The sequence below is a fragment of the Myripristis murdjan genome, chromosome 21 (assembly GCF_902150065.1).
Source record: "Myripristis murdjan chromosome 21, fMyrMur1.1, whole genome shotgun sequence".
Taxonomy (NCBI): Eukaryota; Metazoa; Chordata; class Actinopteri; order Holocentriformes; family Holocentridae; genus Myripristis; species Myripristis murdjan.
The window spans coordinates 24,515,309-24,536,915 of NC_044000.1; the positions used below are offsets into that span (position 1 = coordinate 24,515,309).

The following is a 21,607-nucleotide window of genomic DNA, read 5'->3' on the forward strand; positions in this document are numbered from 1 at the left end:
CGGCTCAATTCAAAGCTCTAGTTTTTGATATGCAGAGACTTCCAGCAGGACAGGCACTGCCCCGCCACACGTTACAAGCAAAGGCCTCGTTTTACCTCATTTTTCCAGGGCTCCTACACATTTTCTTTTTCTAAATTACATACCATAGCCTCTTGACAAGATATTAAAAATGAATACAGTCAGTCTTAAGATGCACACTCAGACCTAGGAAATCTGCTCTATAACGGAGCAGAACTTCATTATTACAACATAGGAGAAGACAGTGAGTCAGCAATGACTTACTGTACACCCAACTTCCCCTCAGAGATTAATAAAGTTCCTCTCATCTTCTATATTGTGTATAATGAACAGTTATATGCCTGCGTAGGAGCCCTGTGTTTCACGTCCTAACACACCACACTGAGCTAGCTGTGGACACACACTCAGTGGATTAGCTGCGTTGGCTGTGGAAAGGAGAATGTGAAAACAAAACAAAAGAAAAAAAAAAAAAAAATCTGAGCCAGCGAAGTCCATGTAAGATCCAATCAGATCCAGGCCATATTGCTAAGAGAGCCATTAGCTCATATAGGTGTGGTACCACTGTTGTGAGGCTGTGCGGTCACAGGGAAGAATGATGAATCATGCAGGGCTGAAGCATTGCAGCAATCCCTAGACAGACATGCAGCGGACATGCCAGATGGAACATAGCTGTGGCTATACTTTCCTTTTCATGCAAAGACTGTTCTCTCCTCTCTCCGTCCGTCGAGATGCAGAATAAGAACAGTCACGGCACAACAGTTGAGCTAATCACAGATAAAGAAAAACAAGGGCATGTCCCAGTTTTCTGCCCTTCTCTTGTTTGCTCGCTGTTACTTGTTAGGATTAAGAGAAGAGTAACTCCCCGTAATTCCCCTCGGTATATTTGAACAAACACACTCGAACGCACCGGCATAATTGGGATACCATTAAATGTGAATGGCGTGCTGATGTGCATAACAAAGGGAGGTGAGACAGTTGGGTAGCAAGTTTGTCTCTCTTCATCACGAGCTGTCACACTGAGCTCTGAACCGTGGGCTTGGTGGGAGGAAAAACCACACCAGGGGCCGCACAGATGACACACCGCCTCCGGGCTTGACAACACGACGCTGCATTGTTGCTGCTGCTTAACGTAGACCTGTTTATTAGCATTGTCACTTGACACTGGCATATGCTTGCGGCTGTGTGGGCGAGGAAGTTGGATGTGAATGTTAACAGGCTGTTTTGGTGTGTGTTAGAGTGAGAGACACTTTGTGATGAATACACATCAATCTGCATTGAAATCATAACAAATTTTCTAATCATAAAACAACTCTACATACAATTGTAATAAAATCTGTAAAAAGCATCAACAATGCACGTTCAGTCTGCAAATAAATAGCGGAATAAACTGTCCACAAAATTATTAAAAAAAAAAAAAAAAAAAAAAGGACAGTTAAGTGAATAACCATCCGGCCCCTATATATATGTGAAGGATATGCTCATGTTGAGAGAGGAGCCATACACATGAACCTGCACTGCATAGTCCCAAAAATCAAAACTACAGCTGCTCGGAAAGGAAGTAACCAATATATTTTTTTTTTTCTTTTAGGGAAAGCTTGTGAGCAGAGCTTTGTGACAGTCAGACGATGGCAGATTTCACTCCGAGACACGGTCGAAGCTGTGAACAGTCAGTCCTGTGCTACAAGGGACTAATGGTGGTGTGGAGGGAGCAGGACAAAAGTGGTGTTTGAAGATGTTTGGCTCCTCTTCCTGTGCTTTGGGGAGGAGGTTCTTTTTTATTTTTTCACTTGGAAGCGTTGTCCCCCAGGCCGGCCAGTGCAATCTGGTCTGCGCTTACTGGACATCTAAGGTTTGTTGTCCGTTCTGGTGAGGGCCTTTTGTCAGACATTGTAGTCCGGTGCTTTGCCCAGCGGCTGTCTGAGTCTGATCTGCAGGGTCATGACCGCCCCCACCGTCACATGGAAGAGGATCTGCCACATGTTCCTCAGTTCATACAGATACATGTTGGACAGACAGATGAGCGCGAATGCCAGGAAGGACTTGCTGTTCCTCCAGACAGAGAAGTAGGCAAACAGGTAACACTGAAATGAGATAAAAAGAAAAATGGTCTTTGACTAATATTGACCCAAAACATGTTTGCACCATTACTTTGTCCTTCACAGCACAATGCATTTGCTTGTCAGGACCTGACAATGTTTGTCATTAGACTATCAATTTGTTGTCTTAAATACCCACTGGGGGACACATTTGGTTTTAGAAGTTGCACAAAAAGGGCTGATAAAACTGTTAAAAGAAGGCACTGAAGTGGAAGGCATCAAGCTTTGCCAATGTTAGTCTAGCTGACAAGCTGCTGAGCTGTAAAGTCTAGGGCTGTTAGTCACTCAGTCAGACATTGACGGGCTGCTCTTACTGCAGACTATCACTTACCTGATACAGACAGGCCGCCGTGCCCAGGAAGAAGGCAATCACATAATTAAAGTCTTCATCATCATTCTGGAGACAGGACAGAGAAAGGAGAGATAAAGGTTACTCTTCAGCACCGCACAAGGCTTTATGAAACTTATATGACGACAGAAAAGCAGAGCAGAGTTGAGAAGGTCTTCCATTTCGGTTCCCTCTCTTTTACTTCTCTAACATGAAGTGAGAAGCACTCTGGCCACTTTCAAAGAATCTAACGTTAATTGCCAAAGCCAAATTAATCTGCTAAGCTCAGACATCCTACAGGGAGAGATGCAGGCAGTTTGCAGAGCCAGCTCAGATCCGTCCTCACCTGCAGTATGCTCTCTATAGCGTGGACTCCCCGCAGCAGGTTCAGGCCTCCACAGAGGACACTGAGCACACAGGACACGATGCCAGGCAGGGTCACTGGCTCCAGCATCTGAGTGGGTGCTGGGAGAGAGAAAGGAGAGCATAGTATAAACTCAGCAAAAACTGCCTGGGCCAAAAACCTCCCTAAAAGCATTAAGAGGAAAATCTGCTTTCCAAAGCACGGAGTGAAACATCGTGCTCTTATGAAATGCAACACTGGTATATCTAAAACTACTGTACTTTATCAAGTGGAGATCCAAACTCTGAAGGCACTGCACACATTTTAAATCGTTCCAAAGACATTTTGGTGTGGTAAACAGGATGATGCGTCACTGTCTGATTAGCATTCCTCACCCTTCAGGACAAAATGATGAAAGGGATCAGAAACATGGTATGTGACGAGGGCAACAAACAAAATGAACAAGCTGAGGAGGCGCCCTGAAATTAACCGCGAGGTGGATTAAATGACACCGGTGACTGAGGAAAGCATCACTTGACTCGGGGCAGGTGAGGTGCAATGGTGCGTACAAGCGGGTTGGTTTTCTGGAGCAGCGGAGAAGCAAGAGATCTCAGACACGGGGCAACAGTGGAGCTGCAAGACTGAGTAAATCCACACAAGCGGGAGGGGAACACATCAGAGCACACTGCTACCTGCCCACCAGGCACAATATCCTTCAGCAAGACAACCGACATTAGAGAGGCAGCCTGCCTTCGTGTAATTAAAGTGACGCTGAATCCAATTTCAATCTATTCCAGTGTAATTCCCAAATGCTCTATGCTAATGTATTACAGTGCAAAAATGGGACCACGGGGGATATCCGTTGGCTTACTACTGCACTATATGAGGGATTTAAGACTGAAGCAAAACATATGGGTGGAAATTAAAGACTTTTATCACCCCAGAAAGCTTCTGCGAATGCTCGTGGGAGGTATGTAAAAGCTAGTTTAGCACTGTTAACTTTTATTTTGGCTGTCTGATATGATCGGCTAACGTTGTCTCCGGTGAATCAGTATTGGTATATATGTTGGCTGATATGCAAAAAAGACATATTGTAGTAAAAAGCACCTGAAATTATTTAAAAACATAATCATGTCTAGCAGGTTCCCTTGTTTACAATACTTTGTATAGCCGTGACTTGGCAGAGCAGCAAATCACAGCTGAGCAGATGGTGAAGTGGATTGTGTTAAGTTTATTTTTCAACCATAAGATATCACACCAGTACATAGGCGTAACTTTATTATAAGTATTTCATTATCAAATTTGAGGATTCCTTGCTAGAAAGATGTTTTTATGGATTAAAAAAACATATTGTCCAATATGTTATTGGATGTATCTAATCCAAAATATCTGTACCAGCCCCCAAAAAGACTCTAGTAAACGCACTGTAAAACACAGCATCAAGTACACTGTGAACACTTCAAAGCTTAGATGTGCTCAGGTTTATCACCCTGAGTGTGAAAATATGATATATATGACATAACAGAAATTTAAGAGAAAGAGACTGAGGTGAAATGAAGTAAAGCAGACAAAGCAAAACAGTCTTATTCCTGTGTTCAGCACTTGTGGTAATTTGCTACATACAGAAACTTTGCTATTCTCCTTTATTCAAACAATGTGTGTTGGGGAATTTTACCAAGTAATTTCCCCTCTAGTATTGTTCCTGTACCCTTGCACTGCAGAGCCATGTCATGGGAATTCCCACTCGCTTTGTTATGCCCTTATAAAAGGACCGGGCATCAAAACCGCTACAATAATCTACTAGCCTTCTCAATCAGGGGTCCCAGACTCTGAACAACCTTCCTTTTAAATATTAACAAAGCTGACTGTGTCACTGATTTTAAATACCCACTTTTATAGTCCTGCTTTTACAGTTTATTACTTTGTTTTTAATCATGGCTATATTGAGCAATTATTATTATTATTATTATTGTTATTATTATTATTCTTTTTGCAATTATCATTATTAATTTATGATATGTAATCCAAGTATTTGTGGTTATTTCTCTTGTAAAGCACTTTGTGCCTTTGTGCTTCAAAGGTGCTATATAAATAAATTGGTATTATTACATTGGGTGTTGAGAAATAAGTGGTATGGTAGTCCATTACAAAGGCCCAAGTTCTCTTGTGTTAGGATGGGAGGAGAAAGCACCAGCTGGAGCGTTGCCTACCTATGCCCTTATACTTGGAGGGGGTGTGCAGTGAGAATCCGTTGATGGAGCTCAGGTCCTCGGGGGAGAGCTGGTAGGGCGGCCGCAGCTTGATCTCAGTCTGCATGTCTGCCAGGTTGATCTTGGTGGACAGCGAGCGAGGGCTGTTGTACCGCTGTTTGGTCTTCTGGATGAAGGTGTCTGACCGGTGGCAATCGGCACAACAACAGTGGGGTCACGATACAGGCAACACTAAACAATCACATCTGTGTTTTGCATGTTTTAGTCATTCATTCAAATGAGACTTCACTGGATTCTTTTTTGCAAGATGTCAATATGACGTGAGTCGGCACATGGATATCTTAGGCTGCTTTCTGATTTATAATTTTAAAATCAATCAATCTGTAGCCGACCAATCAATGAGAAACTGCATGTTGGCACATGAGATGACACAATGTGGAATTACATAAAACAGGAGAGAGAAATGCAACAAATAAATAGCATACAGATATGCCATTTCCCTCACAGAAGAAAATGCTGTTCTGTCCATCCCTCGTGAAATAATTGACATTCCATATTAACCTTTTGCTATTTTGACAGCATGCTTGCTAAACTAACATAACGCAGCTACAGTCAGTGCAGCATCTAGCCTGGTGGTTTTTACTTCACCTCTGGTTGATGGATAGGTTGCAGTGCTAGGTCTAATTAGTTTATCATAGCATAGGAACCTTTTACTTTGCTTATTATACATGGTTGATAATAATTGGATGAAAATATTTCAATGAAAAATAATATTTTGCTTTTGGTTTGTTTGTTTTTTTCTGCTTCCATGCATACATACTGTTTCACATGTCTGCATGCATTCTTTCTATCTTCCAGGCAGTCATTCATTTCAACTAATTTCAGAGCAGTAGGAAAATAAAAATATATATTTCCATGACAGTGATCATCTTTCTTGCTTTTTTAACTTTATGCTACTTCAGTTTAATGTATGCATAAAACTGCAAACTCTAGTGTCTTCTGGTGCGCTCACATGCTGGCAGGATTCAACATCTAGGACTTCAAAGTCAGCTGCCAATCAGCTTTGTGTTCATGCACTTTGAAGCTGACAAATCAAACCCAGAAGACAAACAATAAGCAAACACTGAAGCTCAAAAAAGAGGATGATCTGGATTTTACTTTTTCTTGCTTTAAAAAAGTTCTCCTGCATGCCTATATCCCATGTAGGACATCCATCCACGTTAGCTGGAGCAACAAATTATTTCAGGATAGAATTTATGACCTCAATATTTCAATTTGAACAAACAGCAAAATCCAGTACATACTGGAAAATCTAAAATACTACGGTATGATTTGGAATAAGGTCAATGGTAACAACAGTAGATACAATCATCAAAAATTAAAAAAAAGAAAAAAAAAGAAAAAAAAAGTGCAGTACAGTTTCAGAAGTCCAACAGAAATAATCAAATCTGTACACCTGAGAGAGTAGTCTTTTCCGTAAGGTTTGAGGAAAATTCCTCCCTCAGATAAACTTACATTATTATATAACACAAATCTGTAATGTTCAGTGCATTCAAGGAGTTATCTTGTGATTAAGTGTTGTAATTTATTTTTGTTTTTCCCACTTTCCCTCAACCTGCCTTATCTGTATCTGCCTCAGTTAGTTAAATACGTACATTTCCCAGAATGCTTTCAACAACCTGCAGAAAATGTGGCTGAACTTGTTCTATTAAGCTGAGGGTTACACTTAGAGGCGGAGAGGGCAAAAGCATTAGAGATTAGAGGAGGAGCTGAGGAGCAAGTTTTTCCCAATCAAGAAAAATCGGGAGCTTCACTGCTTTCGACAGACAACACGTCGTTCCACGAGATGTCATTATTGATGACATTTAACATGACTGTAACATGATACTCGTGTCTACTGAGGCGACTGATAGAGGAGAAACAGGAATTTGCATCTTCAGTGACGGATGCCTCTATGATTGCCTTCCATTCAAAGTGGTGCCCTAGAAAGAAGCTCCTGCTCTTTGATTCTGCCGGGCTGACACCAAAACCTGGCAGTTACCATTGATGTTTTAGACATTTGATAATCTCTCTGCTACTAAACTCCACGGGAGCTTACCGAATTCGATGAAGGAGTACGGTCGCACGGCGCTGTTGATTCGCTTAGTGTCATAGGTGACGATGAACTCCCTCTGCAGCTCATCCAAGAAGCAGAAGGCGAGGACGTTGGGGTAATTCTCTGTGCAAACCATCAGGTATCCTACGCCCAGGGAGCTTGTGAAACTGACACACACACACACACACACACACACACACACACGCACACACAGCATTGTGTTAAAAGACTGCACTCTTTTTCTCTCATTGGGAACCTTGGAACACTGAAATTAGGACACCATGCTAAATACAGTACAGATTATAGACAAAACACAATGCCGTTTCCACTGGTTGTGGCTCTAAAGCACACACAAAGCCTCCTTTTTCAGTACAAACACTACCCCGCATATTTCTGCCTGTAAAGATAATTCACCTCTTCTGAATGTCTGACTAAACACGATTTCACACCCAGATTGAAATGCACTCAATTCTCAGATGTTATTAGTATACCGTTTAGTTGTGCAGTCTCTATTAATATATTGTGCGCAGCTAAAATCTGAATGTATACAAACTCCAACATTATCCGAACAGCTGACAGAACATTTGAGGGAGAGCTAATTAAAAACATCTAATTGGATATGTAACACCGTGGTCAAAAGGTTAGATTACTGTAGTATCTGCCACTCTGTGTAGGTTTGGTGTGGATGACTCATACACACCTCGGAGAGGAGGGCAGGTACCTCGCTCTCTAGAATTTGGATGATGGTAAATATTGCCTGTGTGGAGTGGTCTGGGTACTGCAATCACAGCCCACACAGCTTCTGAGGGGCCCAGTATATCACAGAATAGATTACCCTGTGACTTAAAACACTGCCTGGCTCATTCTGACCTCCGTCTTTCTTCTCTTCCCTGATTGCTGATGGCTCCGCGTGATTAAAGTAACTCAAAGAAGGAGACTCTACACAGAACGTGTAGTTTGTTCATAGACGGCTGATCCCGTGTTTCTTTTTAAACTTATCCGCTGCCTTAATAAGGCTAATTAGCTCTTAACAAACAACGCTTGAGTGAATTTCAAAGCACTTCCTCAAGCCCAGTGGGGGGAAAAAAAGGTCTGGCATCTTAGATGACAACCCAGCTGTCAAGCTGCTCACATTAAAGGACTTGGAAACCAAAACTGTGGTAGGAGGTCAGCAAAGTTGTCAAATAAAATTGTTTTATCACCCATGAAGCTCACTGGGTCAAACTGAGGTAATGTTCCAAAATCTCTAAAGTTATGTAATTGCACTACATACCTTGAACGGAAAACATTCAAAGTAAATGAAGTTAAACTAATTAATGAGATGTTTTTATGCTTCAATGGGATAATAGTGTCACTAATCCAATTCTGCCAGAGATGGAGGTTGCTCAGTGAACTGTATGATTGACATACTCAATACTTAAATGCCATGAAAAACAATTCCCCTTCAATATCCCCCCTTCAATATCTGTGAAGCAGATGTAAATATGTTCCACATCCTGGGCAGCTGAATTTACTCAAGAAAAGTTGCATTCATCATCATTGCTAAAATGATGCAAACTATAACTACTTGGCTACTACTAACATGGCCTTTTGAATGTCTGGGGTTCATTTTAATGCATATTATGCACCATGTATCCTGACAAAATAATTAAGAAATAAAGTCAGCATCCAGCAAGACCTACTTGACATTGTATTGTCCAGTCTTGAGTGTGCAGCGGTCAGGGAACTGGCTGAGTTTCTTGGACAGGCCTTTCAGGTGCCTCTTGGTCTCCTGAAGCCCTTTGTCCTGTTCGTAGTCGGTGGACGCCGAGAGGGGCAGGCCGTCCCCGACCCTCACCACCGAGGCAAACAGCACCATCGACATCTTACAGCTCTTGCACTCTCACCGAAGCCCTGGATCACCAGGGAACAGTTGAAAGGGTGAAATTTAATAATTAATGCTTGAATGCTTATATGGATGACTTTGCTCTTAAGCTGCATAGTAAGGATCCAAGGGCTTTACTGGGCTATCGAATTACAACATTGTTTATACTAGGGCTGCAAATATATGCTTATCTTCTGATTCGACACTGTCACGATACTTGTGCTGATTCAATATGCATTGCAATTTTTTCGTATTGTGATTCGATATTATGATTTATTAAGATTTTATCCTCGTATTATCCTCTAGTTTGTGGATGTAAAGTTTCATGAAGCTCTGATTACCCTAAAGGTCACGGTGGGTCATTTTACACAGTGATGTCAAGTTAAAAAAAAAAAAAAAAAATGGTCTCACAACAATGAAATGACTCCTATGGTGGCTAACATCATCACACGTGAATCAAATGTGGCTCAATGAATCCACAAGAGTCTCAGCTTTCCAATTCATGCAACACCAAGCCTGTTTGGGCCCCAGTCTGCACAAATACACCATTTTAGAATAGGTGAAAATAATACATCTGTTCTGCATCCCAAAAACCTGCATGGGGTCAGCATAAGGTGGGCATGTCTGCAAAGGGGAGACTTGTGGGTGCCCATAGACGCCATTTCCATTGAGATATCTGGAGGTCAGAGGTCAAGAGACCCCTTAGAAAATGGCCATGATTTAGTCCATGCCAACACCCTAACAGTAATAAAAACTCTATCAAAATCGTGCAAAAAAAGAACTGCGATACTTAAAGTGGCTTGATGCTTGCTGGTGGCAACTGCATTTGTGTGATCTACAGCAGGTTTGTGTAAAAGTCTCGGTCCGTCTGTGTTTTCTTGGGCTACAAGCAGAACCATGGATAGTTCTCCAGGCGGAGAGGGGCGGTGAGGAGGCGCCGGGTCACATTATGGGACAGATGTGCCACAAATCCTGGGATGCTCCCTCACAGCGTTTGTGTCAAAACTCAGTGACTCGCTACCATGAAAGAAAACTTAAACCGTTTCAGCTTTTTTGAAACCAGAATAAACCAGTAAAGCTGGGAAACCTCCACGACTTTTTAGCCGAGAGAAAGACGAAAGCATGTAGCAGCCTTGACACAATGAAAACAAACAGAGTAGCTAATGTTAGCTGACGTTAGGTGAAGCCACCGCCACCGTCTGTGTTTGGTGTTAGCTACAAATACAGGTTGTGATGAAACTCTTGGTAGTTTAACGTGTCCGAATTCAGAAAATGAAAACCTGTAATTACCTGCACTGAGCCTGGTGAGGCAGCTAGGTAGCGTTAGCGGCTAAATGAGCTAGCTCACTGACACTGGCTCTCTTGCTACTGTTAGCCGGCTAACAGCTAGCTGGTGCTGCGCTTTCCACTGGGCGCAGCGAGATTGTTATCAAACCCGAGGAAAGCCGTGTGTTGGGCGAGCAGCGGCAGAAAGGTGTGCAGTACCTGTCGGGGGTGAGCAGCATCGTTTGGGGGTGATTTCCTGGCAGAGGGACACACAGAAACCTGACTGAGAGACAGGCAGAGAGCCAGCCGGCCGAAGAGCTGCACGTTTACGTGGCTGCTGCGCTGTGCATTGTGGGAGAAGGCAACCTCCCATCAGCACCACACATTTATTTTATTTTATTTTATTTTATTTTATTTTATTTTATTGGATTCACATCAAGTACATAAATATACATGTTACATACATTATTCATGAGAAAAGATTCTGTTTATTTTTTATTTATTTATTTATTTATTTATTTATTTATTTATTTATTTATTATTATTATCTGGGGGGTATTTGTCAGAAAAGGTGCTTCTTAGGTCTATGTTTTATTTTTATTCCAGTCAACTAAATTGTTCAGTATCTTCAGTAACTATGCAAATATCAACAAATAAAAACAACAAATAATTTGATAAACAACAGTAACAATATATATATATACACATAATGAAAATAAATGATATCAGCGCCACTAATAAGTAAAATAATGCCAGCTGTTCCCTTCAGAAATGATCATTTAATATATTTAAATGGGTTGTTGGATTTACATTGTAATCACATAGTTTTACACAATTACACAGCTTTATCACAGAAGAATGCCAACCTTTTGGTGAAATGAATTATACATCATGAGTATACATATGTATTTTATTAAACATATAGTCTATGCAAAGGTTCAAAGGTGAAAGGTCTATAGATTCTACAGATATATTTTAGCATATTTTATTTTATTTTTTTTTATTACCCTTATAGGGTATGCAAAGGCTTTTTTTATGTTTGTTTTTTCTTATATTCTTTGTATTGATCCACTTTATTTATTTGTTTTTGTTTTCACCTGTAGGTGACAGCTAGTGTCCCTGTGGCCCTCAAGAAAAAAGAAAAGACAAATTAAAAACTATCTTTTCTATCATAATCAGCACAAGAGAAAAAAATAAAAGAAACACAAAATAACACACAAAAAGACAAAAAAAGATTAAAAAAAATAAATAAAAAATAAAATAATAATAAAAAAAAATTGACACCAATATTACTACAGGTGTATTGTATTCTGAGGAGTGTTAGACATGCTGTCAGCCATTCATTACAGTGTGTCTTGTTTCTGTCGGCCACTTGCAAAGCTCATTAATCATCACATTAATCGTGGACAGCAGTGCATGTCAAATTATGCAGCTACCAAGTCTTGGGGACTTATAGATCCCCGGTCCTTGCTCATGCGGTTTGCCCATTAATTGATTTTTTAAATTTTTTTAATTCCTTTTTAAAGACGACGTGTTTGGTCTCAGTCAGTCAGTGTGGCTCTGCAGCTGCAGTCACATCAAGCAGCATAAGACAGACTCTTAACAAATGGGGACGGTGGCATCAGATGACTCTTTGCTTTCCATTTACATGAGTCATTTTCAGCTCTCAAGCACCCCGAAATGACATTGTTATCATTTTTTTTGTTGTTGCTAATAATGCTTACAGAACTTCAGTTGCTCATTCAATTTATGTCTGCAATTAAAAAAAAAGACCCTGTTAATATTCATGAGTTCATTAATATTGTGATATGTTCAGCTTTTTGCTTTATTTTGGTGTTTCTAATCTGATCTCTATTAACTGTCCTAGTTGCCGCAGTGACAAATTAACCCTAATCCAAAAATCTGGTGCTTGAAATTTGTTGTTAAAATTAAAATGATATGGAAAAATGGATAATGCGTACACAGAGCTTGTGGAGTTTTAGTGTTCCCCTCAAGCCTGAACTAGGGCATTCACTGGCATCAGCATCTTTTTTTTCTTTTCTTTTCTTTTTTTTTTTTTCTATTTTCATGCATTTCCCTGTTAGAATAGGGCAAAGCACAGCTAAGGCTAAAGGAAGAAATGAAAACAACAATACAGAGACAGTTAGCGGTCTCATCATTCACACACACACACACACACGCTGATGCAATCTCCTCAGAGCACTGTGACAGCCTGGAGGGACCTCCTTAGCACCCTTATGGCCCTGTATGTGTGTGTTTGTGTGTGTGAAAGAGAGAGAGAGACACACATACACACACACACACACGGAGTGAAAGTTGGATGATGGATGTCTTCTGTTCCTGACAGTTTGATGAATAGCCACAGGTCCAGGGGATTGTTTAGTGCAGAGGATGTCAGGTGAGAGGGAGGCGACGTTGTCATTCACAGTGACACAGTCTAAATAGAGGTGCAAATGTATTGGCGTTCACCACATTTTCTATTACTGAGGATGTCATCATCATACATATTTAAGTTTGAACTCTGGCACTCTTGAGAACTGGGGTATATCTTAAAAAAAAAAAAAGAAAAAGAAAAACTGAGAATTTCCTCTGCAACGTGATTTCCCTGCAGGTTCAGTGAGCCTCAACACACTTAATAATAATCATACAGTATTAATCTGATTTATTTTGAGCCCCATAATCATCCATATTGCTCATTAGACACTGCACTTCTCAACATAGGTGCTCTCACAAATTTTAAGACAAAACAATTCCTCTGCAGAGAAAAAATATGCATGAAATTTGGAGTATTTCCCCATACAGAGAATAATGTATGGATGTACCTGCACATTTCTTTATAATCAACAAAAAAGCTCATCCGATGTTGGTGACAAAGATCTGACAGTGCTTGCACAAAACAAGAAATTGAATATACTCTATATTCATTTACTCCAAGGAAAAATACCTTGCAGCAGCCACAAAAATGACTGTGTGTGTTCCCACTTGTCCACATTGAGACTCAGGGTGACGCGCTGTGTCTGCACTCGAGGGTCGTTTTATTGTTTTCTAGCTGACAGACCTCATTCGGATCTGAATCGAATCTTTTTTTTTTTTTTTAATAATATCAAAGCTCTCGTGGTGAGAGGGTCACCCACCACATGTCCTGACCCGTCCCACTCACTGCAATCTAAAAGCAGAACAAGAGAATGTGCATGGGTCAGTGTTCACACTCTGAGACACTTGATAAATACCAGAGCTCCTCTTCTGGATCTCAGTGAATAAAATAACCAGAGCTGAAGAAATGTCAGTCTGTCTAACATGTCACATCGGCTCGGAGAATGGGACATGACATAGCATACGCAACATGGTGGGGGGAATTGGACTGGGGATCTTGGATGGGATTAGGTGACAAGAAATACTTTCCTCCTTGTGGATGCCTTTGTCTAATCAGCTATACTACACACGGCAGTTCATCTGTAAATCCATACTGTGTTCAGGCATTGGCTGGTTGCCGTCAAACTAAGACTCACGACCCAGAAGCCTCTAATGTCCTGCAGGAAAGCCTCAGCCTGTAGGTCGATTCAGCCTGGAACATTGATGAACTTGATGCTCGATTCTCACCATTCATCACAGAGTATTTATGGATTTCTGTGAATCGATTCCAGCATGCATGAACTTTGACAACTCCTTTTTTTGGTCAATAGAGGATGGGAGCAATCCATTCAAAGGCCAATTCGTTTTGCATAGACGCTGTCAACAGTCAGTCAAGGATAAGTGCTCCGTTTTAATCTTGGTTCAACTCTGATGGATTCCCCCTAAACTATAATTTACTAATTCCTATCAGAAATTACAAAAAGGATACCAGTGACTGGCAGCTTCACTGAACTACAGAATGAGCATATGGATCTTTCGGCGAGTGGTGGAAGTCATTTTCAATACTGCCTCTTGAGAAAAAAAAAGCAAAAGAAAATCTTTATCATTCCCAGGCAGATGCTTGGGGGTCTATTTATTTCTTTGACTTCCGGTGTTTGGCCCAATTTGTCCCCTTGTCAGAATATTGAATAGTCTTCAATGCAGCTGACTTCCAAAATGCAGCAAAATAACAGGGTGAGGGATCAAGGTGTGTACTGAAAGAACTAAATAATAAATACTTTTGCATCTGAGTTTTTCTGAGTGTGTGGCTTCCTTCTCGTCAGAAAAAAAAAAAAGCTTTTTCTAGAAAAAGGTAAAAAACATAGCATGGGCTTGTACCACACAATTAGCATAAGCACAGCAAAAAGAAGTACAAAGCATAAGGAGGAGGATAGGTAAACATAAGATGCAGAATGCACAATGAGGTCAGGAAAATGAGACCCTGAAGAGCAAACACAATTACCCATAAAGGGAAATAGCTTTTGTTAAACAGACTTAAATCCGAGACAGACCTTGATTTTGTATTAATAGTCCAATGCCCTCCATTTCTAAAGTTGATTTCCCTCAAGTTAGGAACCTTGCCCTAAAAAAACCCTTTTTCCTGAAAAAGCAGTGCTACCAGGCATGAAGAAAGTGTTATGCCCCCTCCAAAACCCTTTAGAGTGAAATTGGGATTGAGTGGGCATTTATCCCTGTGCTCACAGGCATTAATCAGCCTGCGTGCGTACCAACAACAGCAGTTAAGACTTGCATAACTAAGACGAGGAAAAAAAAAAAAAGCTGGCTGAACAGAGGCAACTTCAGGCCCAAAGTCACTCCTTAGTTATGACTGGGCCTTAGGACAAGCTTTGGGAGACCTACTGATGTTTAATTGAAATAGTGTGGAGAGACAAATTTAGTTTCCCACGGTCTTGATCCCTCAAGTCCAAAGCAATGACTTGTGGTGTTTAACATGCTCACTTTCCTGGATATACTCAGGCTAAGGCATTTTAACAGGGAGCTATGACAAAAGTTTTACTGACATCATTATCAGAGCGGTGGCTTTAGACCCCAGTGCCATTTTCCGGTCATTTCTCATGGTAAAGCCATCAATGTCAGTTCTGCTGAGCCCGGCGAGCAGTCGATTTGTTTTCCTTGTGACACGGACGACTGGGACAAACGTCAAAACGCGTGGGCACAAAAACTGCTTTCACCAGGACTGTCCATCAGCCCAGTGACCCCACAAGGTCAACTTCTATTTATTGTTGCATTTTCAGTCCAGCTTGGTGTTTTAAAATAGGCTGTCCCGCTCTGGATATACCACAACGCAGTTTGTAAATCAACAAGTTCTAATGTAATTTATCATTCTGCTCTATGGAGTTTCAGAACAGCGCAAAAAAAAAAAAAAAAAAGAAAAGCACAAGTCTCGACAGCATATCAAGGTTACAACTGACAATATTTTGGAAATGTTTGACTTTATTCTTTTATTCTCGCAAGGTCCTTATTGTACGGGGCAAAACTGTACATATGGCTGGGCACAGGAAAAAAAAAAAATCAACAAAGGCAACAATGACTTCTTGGCATAAGTGTGACAAATTCCCACACAATATGGATACCTTTGGGATAAGACAGAGGTGGTCATTATATTAATATTCATTAAACATGTGATAGCACTGTGGAGGCCCCTATAGGGAAAAAAAAACAAAAAAAAAACAACGGATAGAGTAAACAAAAGGTAGCGGATTTGCCACAAGAGAGGAAACGGAACACGTAACTACAGCAATATGTCAACACCTAACCCCTTAAAGCATTCGTCCGGCCGACGTTGCAGCAAGTCCTGCTTTTGCATACCATGAAATGCAATAGTCACATTGAACACTGAACACAAAAACAGTGCTTGGTGCCAGCCAGAAGATTCGGGACAGTCTCACTTTGGAGCTGCCCCCATTAGGAATCACAAAGTTAATGTTTGATCCAGAAACGGTTCATTAAAGTCTATTGACCCAACATGATTCATTCAACACATCTTGCCATGACACAGCACATGGAACTTAAGTGGACGATTAAATCTATGCGTTTTGCTCTTCTTTTTTTTTTTTTTTTTTTTTTCTTTCTTGGGATACAAATGTAAACACTCTTTAATTTGGCGAATTATGCAATTTATAATATATGCAAATTATAAACAAACTAGTTCCCTTTAATTGTGTTTCGCTATCCCTGAGAACCTTATTCATAATGAAAGAAACCAAAGTCTTGAATAATAAAACACAAGTTCTGCTACAGATAAGCCTTTAAATATTTATAGCGGCTTGGGCCTGGCTGTTGGAAACACACAGCAGTAAAGTCGCCACATAGGTAATGATAATGGCCCCTGTATCAGTGATGGTGCCGGGCTCCAGGAAAGAGGGAGGGGGGGTCTGGGGACTTCATTGACTTTGTCACACCTTGGATTCACTGTGAAGTCATCCTGTTAGATAAGCTTGGATGCACAGGGGTGGGGGCGAGGGGGGGGGGCACTGTCCAGCCTAACCCAAGCCGACCTGTTCCAGCTCAGATCAGGCCGACGCGGGGCGGGCAGACACACAGACTGAGGCAATACTGGCCGGAGCATCTTCATTTCAACAGCGAGCCTCTCCAATTCTTCCTCTTCCAGAGTGAAGGCAAATTATGCTCTTGGCTCCTTGGCATTGTTCAGCTGGGACAGAGGCGTACAGACATAAAACGGGCTGAATCAACCAGGCTAAGTGTAAACCAGACGTCCAATTTATCCCCAGCATGTCTGAACAATGTACAATTACACAGCCGCCGCGTGAATAAAGATGGGAACGCGGGGTATTGGGCCAAATTCATGATTACCTCAAGTGATGGAGGGAAAATTCATGTATTGGAGATTGTATTATCAACATGCAAATGTTTTAGCCCCCATATTTTTCTCTCCTCCCGTGTTTTTGTTCGGCTTATGTAAATGAGCCCTACTCTTGCTGAATGGACTGATGGAATCCCATTCTGAATGCAGAAGAGTGGAGAGAGGCAACACAAAGCATATTGACAACAGCAAGGACAGGACGCCTCAAACAATCATTCATGTTTGGATATGTATGAAGCATGAAAATATCAAAAGGGGAATGCGCAGTAATTTTTGGCATTTCATGTACCTATTAGTTGATTCTTTTTTTTTTTTTTTTCTTTTTTTCATTCTCTGACTCATTCTGGTCCATGATTTCAGGGAACTACAGAAGGCACCAGGCCTCTGATTCCCATCCGCTTTGCAGCCTCGTATCGCTTCATCTGTCCGCAGTTCCGGTGACTGAATTATTTTTTTTGAGAGACACTTTAAGGCCACAGTTTTAAGCGACACAAAAATTGGAATTTTGAGAGCCTGGAACCATACAAAATATTGCCCCCCCTTTGACTTGATTTCACCCAGACCGCGCGGCCTGGGTCGATACCCTCCTGGGCGCAGCTTTTGGCAGAGCGTGGTGCCGCGCTGAAAAAAAAATAAACTTGTGAGGAAAACACACACAAATAAACGAACAAAACAATCATTGTGGACCTATCACATACTATAGCAGTTCACATTTTCCAAAATGTGGCTTTGGGTTTTTTTCTCAGAGTGCTGATTACAAGCTATTTTCCTACTGACCTGTGAGTATACAAAGCAATATTCTGGATGGTTCTGGACTTCGGACGTGAGGGTTTCTTTACAAAAATATTGGAACCATGTATCAATAATCATCATCCTCATCTTCTAGAGACAGAGCAGAGGTTGGCTGGACTGGACTGGGACCCCGGTGGTGTCATGCACAGCGCAGCCTCAGCCTCTAAGCCCACCACCACCACCTGCCACCACTGGCCTCTAGCAGTCACACGGACCCCCACAGGGCTTCGCAGGGGCCAGTATTGCATAGATACAGTATAGGGTGTAGCTTTTCACATGTGCAGTCACAGTATTTGGGCAAGAACAAAAACAAAAAAAACAAACAAACAACAACAACCAAAAAAAAAAAAATCATCTGTTTTGTCTGTGTATTTTTTCCCCCGGGTCAAAATATCCATGAAAAAGAAGTCTCGAGTGGTTGGTCTGACTGTAGGTAACTCTGTTGGTATTATTACAAACATGATCACCACGGTATAAAAAAATAGCCTTTCGCTGAGGTCATCAAGTCTCCCACGTCAGTGCTGATAGGACCCTTGCCAGGGTCAAGGGTCACAGTGCAACGACAAGCTCCGCCCCCCCTCCGGCGCCGCCCTCAGAGCTCCTCCTTCCTCTTGCCGACCTTCTCTTGGTCCCGTCCTCTGAGGCTGCGCATGAAGCCCGTGAAGCCCGCCTCCTGGGGACATGGAGAGCAGAGGATGATTACAAAAGCTCTATTTTAAAAACTTGAAGTAAACAGAGATCAAATTGTTTATTTGCTGTTTTATTTATCTTTAACTGTCAATCTTTCTATTCCTGACCTTAAGCATTAAAGTGATATGGCCTGACAGGATGGATTTAAGAACTGGATACAGACTCTAAATCATGACGCCAAGCACCAGGGGGCCTGATTCACAAAGGTAATATTTAGATGGATCTTAAGAAAAGAAATGAAGATGAATTTTGGAAGGGTTCCTCAGTATTTTCTTAGCAACAGTCTCATTTTCTGTACAATTTCTTTAAGTTTCCCGACTAAGAAAATTCTCAAAGTGAGGTCTGAATTAATTCCAGTAAATAAACATTATGTACTGTGTAGTCCCACTGAGGCTAGGAGACCAAATTTAAACTTTCATAAAAAAAAAAAAGCATGCTTGTTAATATTAAAGCTATATATCAGGTAGAAAAATTGGTTTGATTTGATACAAGGATACAAATCCATCATGTTGCATCACTAAATCCACTCTATTTATTTATTTATTTATTTATTTATTTACTTACTTACTTACTTACTTATAATTTTTTTAATCTGAGAACTTTAATTTCATGAATGCCATTTATTTGTATTCATATTAGTTGTCCTTGGGAGGAAACACAAAGAAGGTTAACAAAACATTAAAAAAAAAAAGCCACTTGAGAAGGGATTTTGTGTATCCCGGCCCTGGTCAATTTGCTTGCCCCAGTCCAAACTATTATTATTACTCTTTCATTCTTCATTATTCTTTGGTCTTTATCTGAGGTCCAAACTGCCCACGTTTACATGCAGAGCATCCTGCCTGTTGTCCATACCGTGGTGAAGGTCTCTCTCAGGTTAAGCCTTCTGCATGAACCCTTGATACCCTGCGCTTGAGCATCCCTGTTGCTATGAATAAATCATTAAACAGAATATTCCTGTCCACTTATGGTGCTCCGTCCACAGATAAAAAGGTCTACCAGCGAAAACATATTAAAAAGCGGAGCTGCCGGCTGCCCTGTTTGACTCAATAGTTGATTGCTTCTAATACAGGCGAAAGAAACCATAATTTAAATGGTCATAGTGATGGTGAATTATTGCTCGCTGCAATGCATTTTGTTGATATCAAAATGTCCCCATAACCCTGTGCCAGTGTGCAGAGACAGCAAAAACCAATAGAGGTTGTCATGATAATTTGTTTAATATGGGAATTTAAATAGCATCTTAATGAGTGCAGCTTTATTTGAATTTGAACTCTTACTCGGTTATGACATTTTTATATGTTGACTCAAAACCAAGTGTCTTGAGTAAAAAGGCTACGCATGGAAGTGTTGATGCATGTAAGTGTAGCCAGTCAGGAAAAAGAAATGAGGACGAGCGTAGGTGGGACAGGCTGAACTTACCCCGCGATCTCCGTTGTATTTTTCAGCAAACTTGCCGTAGTTGTAGTAGTTGAACGTCGGGTAGCCCTCCACGCCTTCCTGCTTGCACAGCTCATGGTTCAGTCCTTTGGTGCAGTCCACAGCAGCGTACACAATCTGAGGAGCAAGAACCATCACAGAGTGCTTTAAAAAACATGACAGAATCAACTGAGTGCAAGAAAAAAAACATCATTAACCACTAATATGAATACAAATAAATGGCATTCATGAAATTAAAGTTCTCAGATTAAAAAAAATTATAAATAAATAAATAAATTGAGTGGATTTAGCGATGCAACACGATGGATTTGTATCCTTGTATCAAATCAAACCAATTTTTCTACCTGATATATAGCTTTAATATTAACAAGCATGCTTTTTTTTTTTAATGAAAATTTAAATTTGGTCTCCTAACCTCAGTGGGACTACACAGTACATAATGTTTATTTACTGGAATTAATTCAGACCCCACTTTGAGAATTTTCTTAGTCGGGAAACTTAAAGAAATTGTACAGAAAATGAGACTGTTGCTAAGAAAATACTGAGGAACCCTTCCAAAATTCAGCTTCATTTCTTTTCTTAAGATCTATCTAAGAAAAAGTGCCTAAGACATGTGGGAAATAAAAAAAAAAATAAACACATCAAAAAATACATTAAAAAAGAGAGACCACAGATGGAGAAGACACATAGATCTTAAGTCTTTCCAAAGATCCTCAACAGAGATCTCTAAAATGAGTCTTGAGGAAATTTTTAAAACGATTCTTGGATTCGGCAACACAAATTAGTTGGGGAAGATTATTGGCCTGAAGGACTAAAAGGCGAATTAAAAGCTATCATAATACAATAAAAAAGGATAGAAGTGAAGTAAAAGAGTAAAATCCTGATATGGGAAAATAAAACAGAAGGAGTTAAAGCCACACTAGGAAAATACTTTACATTAAAGCGAGTTTTAAGAATTGATGTGGCCGAGCGCAATAAAAAGAGCAGCTATCTTCAACGTGCTGCAACACAACGCCGCAACAAAGAGCTGGGGAATACGTTTATTTATCTATTCCACGTGACGCCATATCACCCTGAAACATATGGCCGTGTGGGTAGCATGAAGGGAATTAGCTTTGGAGAAACGTAGTAGTTTACATGTGACGTTAAAGAGCGCCGCAGCAAGGTGACCGGCCGTGAGCCTCTCTCTCCGCCCTGCCTGAGGCTGCCTGGCGGGCACGGTGCGCACGGTGTTTTAAATCACCTCCTACCATTTTTACAGCCATTTTTATATATTATTTTACCGACGTTTTTAATGTATGATTTGGCTTCATTTTATTCTCCAGATTTATCCTCCCGTACCCCTTGTTTCTAATTCATATCTCCCATTTTCACTGATTGTCTTTAATATCTTTTATTTATTATTGCCTCACTGACTGTACAGCACTTAATGTATTTTTTTTTTTTTTTTTTTACTTTATTACTCCTGTAGATCACATACTATAAAGAATAGATACACCCAGAAAATGGACACTACAGCAGATAATACCAAACTCCATATTTATCAACTGGAAAACGGACACTTTACGGTAATTGCTTACATGCGTTCAGCTGCTTTGGCACCGAGAAAACTGTTTGTCATGCTCAACACATTCTGCTCCTCTAAATTTAGCCAGCCAGCTACTCTCTCCGGGTTACAAGGAAAAAAAAAAATAAATAAATAAATAAATATGACGGATACATTCCTCTCCAG

At 40.7% G+C, this 21,607-nt stretch overlaps 2 protein-coding genes across 2 annotated transcripts in view; both read right to left on the bottom strand.

Moving 5' to 3' along the window:
• Positions 1 to 450: 450 nt before the first annotated feature.
• sec22a (SEC22 homolog A, vesicle trafficking protein) lies at positions 451 to 10,575 on the bottom strand. The gene is made up of 7 exons (XM_030081421.1): positions 10,440 to 10,575; positions 8,773 to 8,983; positions 7,094 to 7,257; positions 4,996 to 5,175; positions 2,789 to 2,907; positions 2,446 to 2,511; positions 451 to 2,099 (listed from the first exon to the last, which is right to left on the bottom strand). Exons 2-7 carry the CDS (start codon positions 8,952 to 8,954, stop codon positions 1,899 to 1,901), a joined length of 912 nt encoding a protein of 303 aa, XP_029937281.1. The 5' UTR covers positions 8,955 to 8,983; positions 10,440 to 10,575; the 3' UTR covers positions 451 to 1,898.
• Positions 10,576 to 15,797: 5,222 nt separating this feature from the next.
• pdia5 (protein disulfide isomerase family A, member 5) overlaps positions 15,798 to 21,607 on the bottom strand; it is a 62,594-nt gene continuing 56,784 nt past the window's right edge. Inside the window, exons 16-17 of the mRNA XM_030081134.1 lie at positions 19,858 to 19,992; positions 15,798 to 18,421 (exon numbers count right to left, since the gene is read on the bottom strand). Coding sequence (XP_029936994.1) covers positions 18,341 to 18,421; positions 19,858 to 19,992 — 216 coding nt within the window. The 3' untranslated portion in view covers positions 15,798 to 18,340. The remainder of the gene's footprint in view (positions 18,422 to 19,857; positions 19,993 to 21,607) is intronic.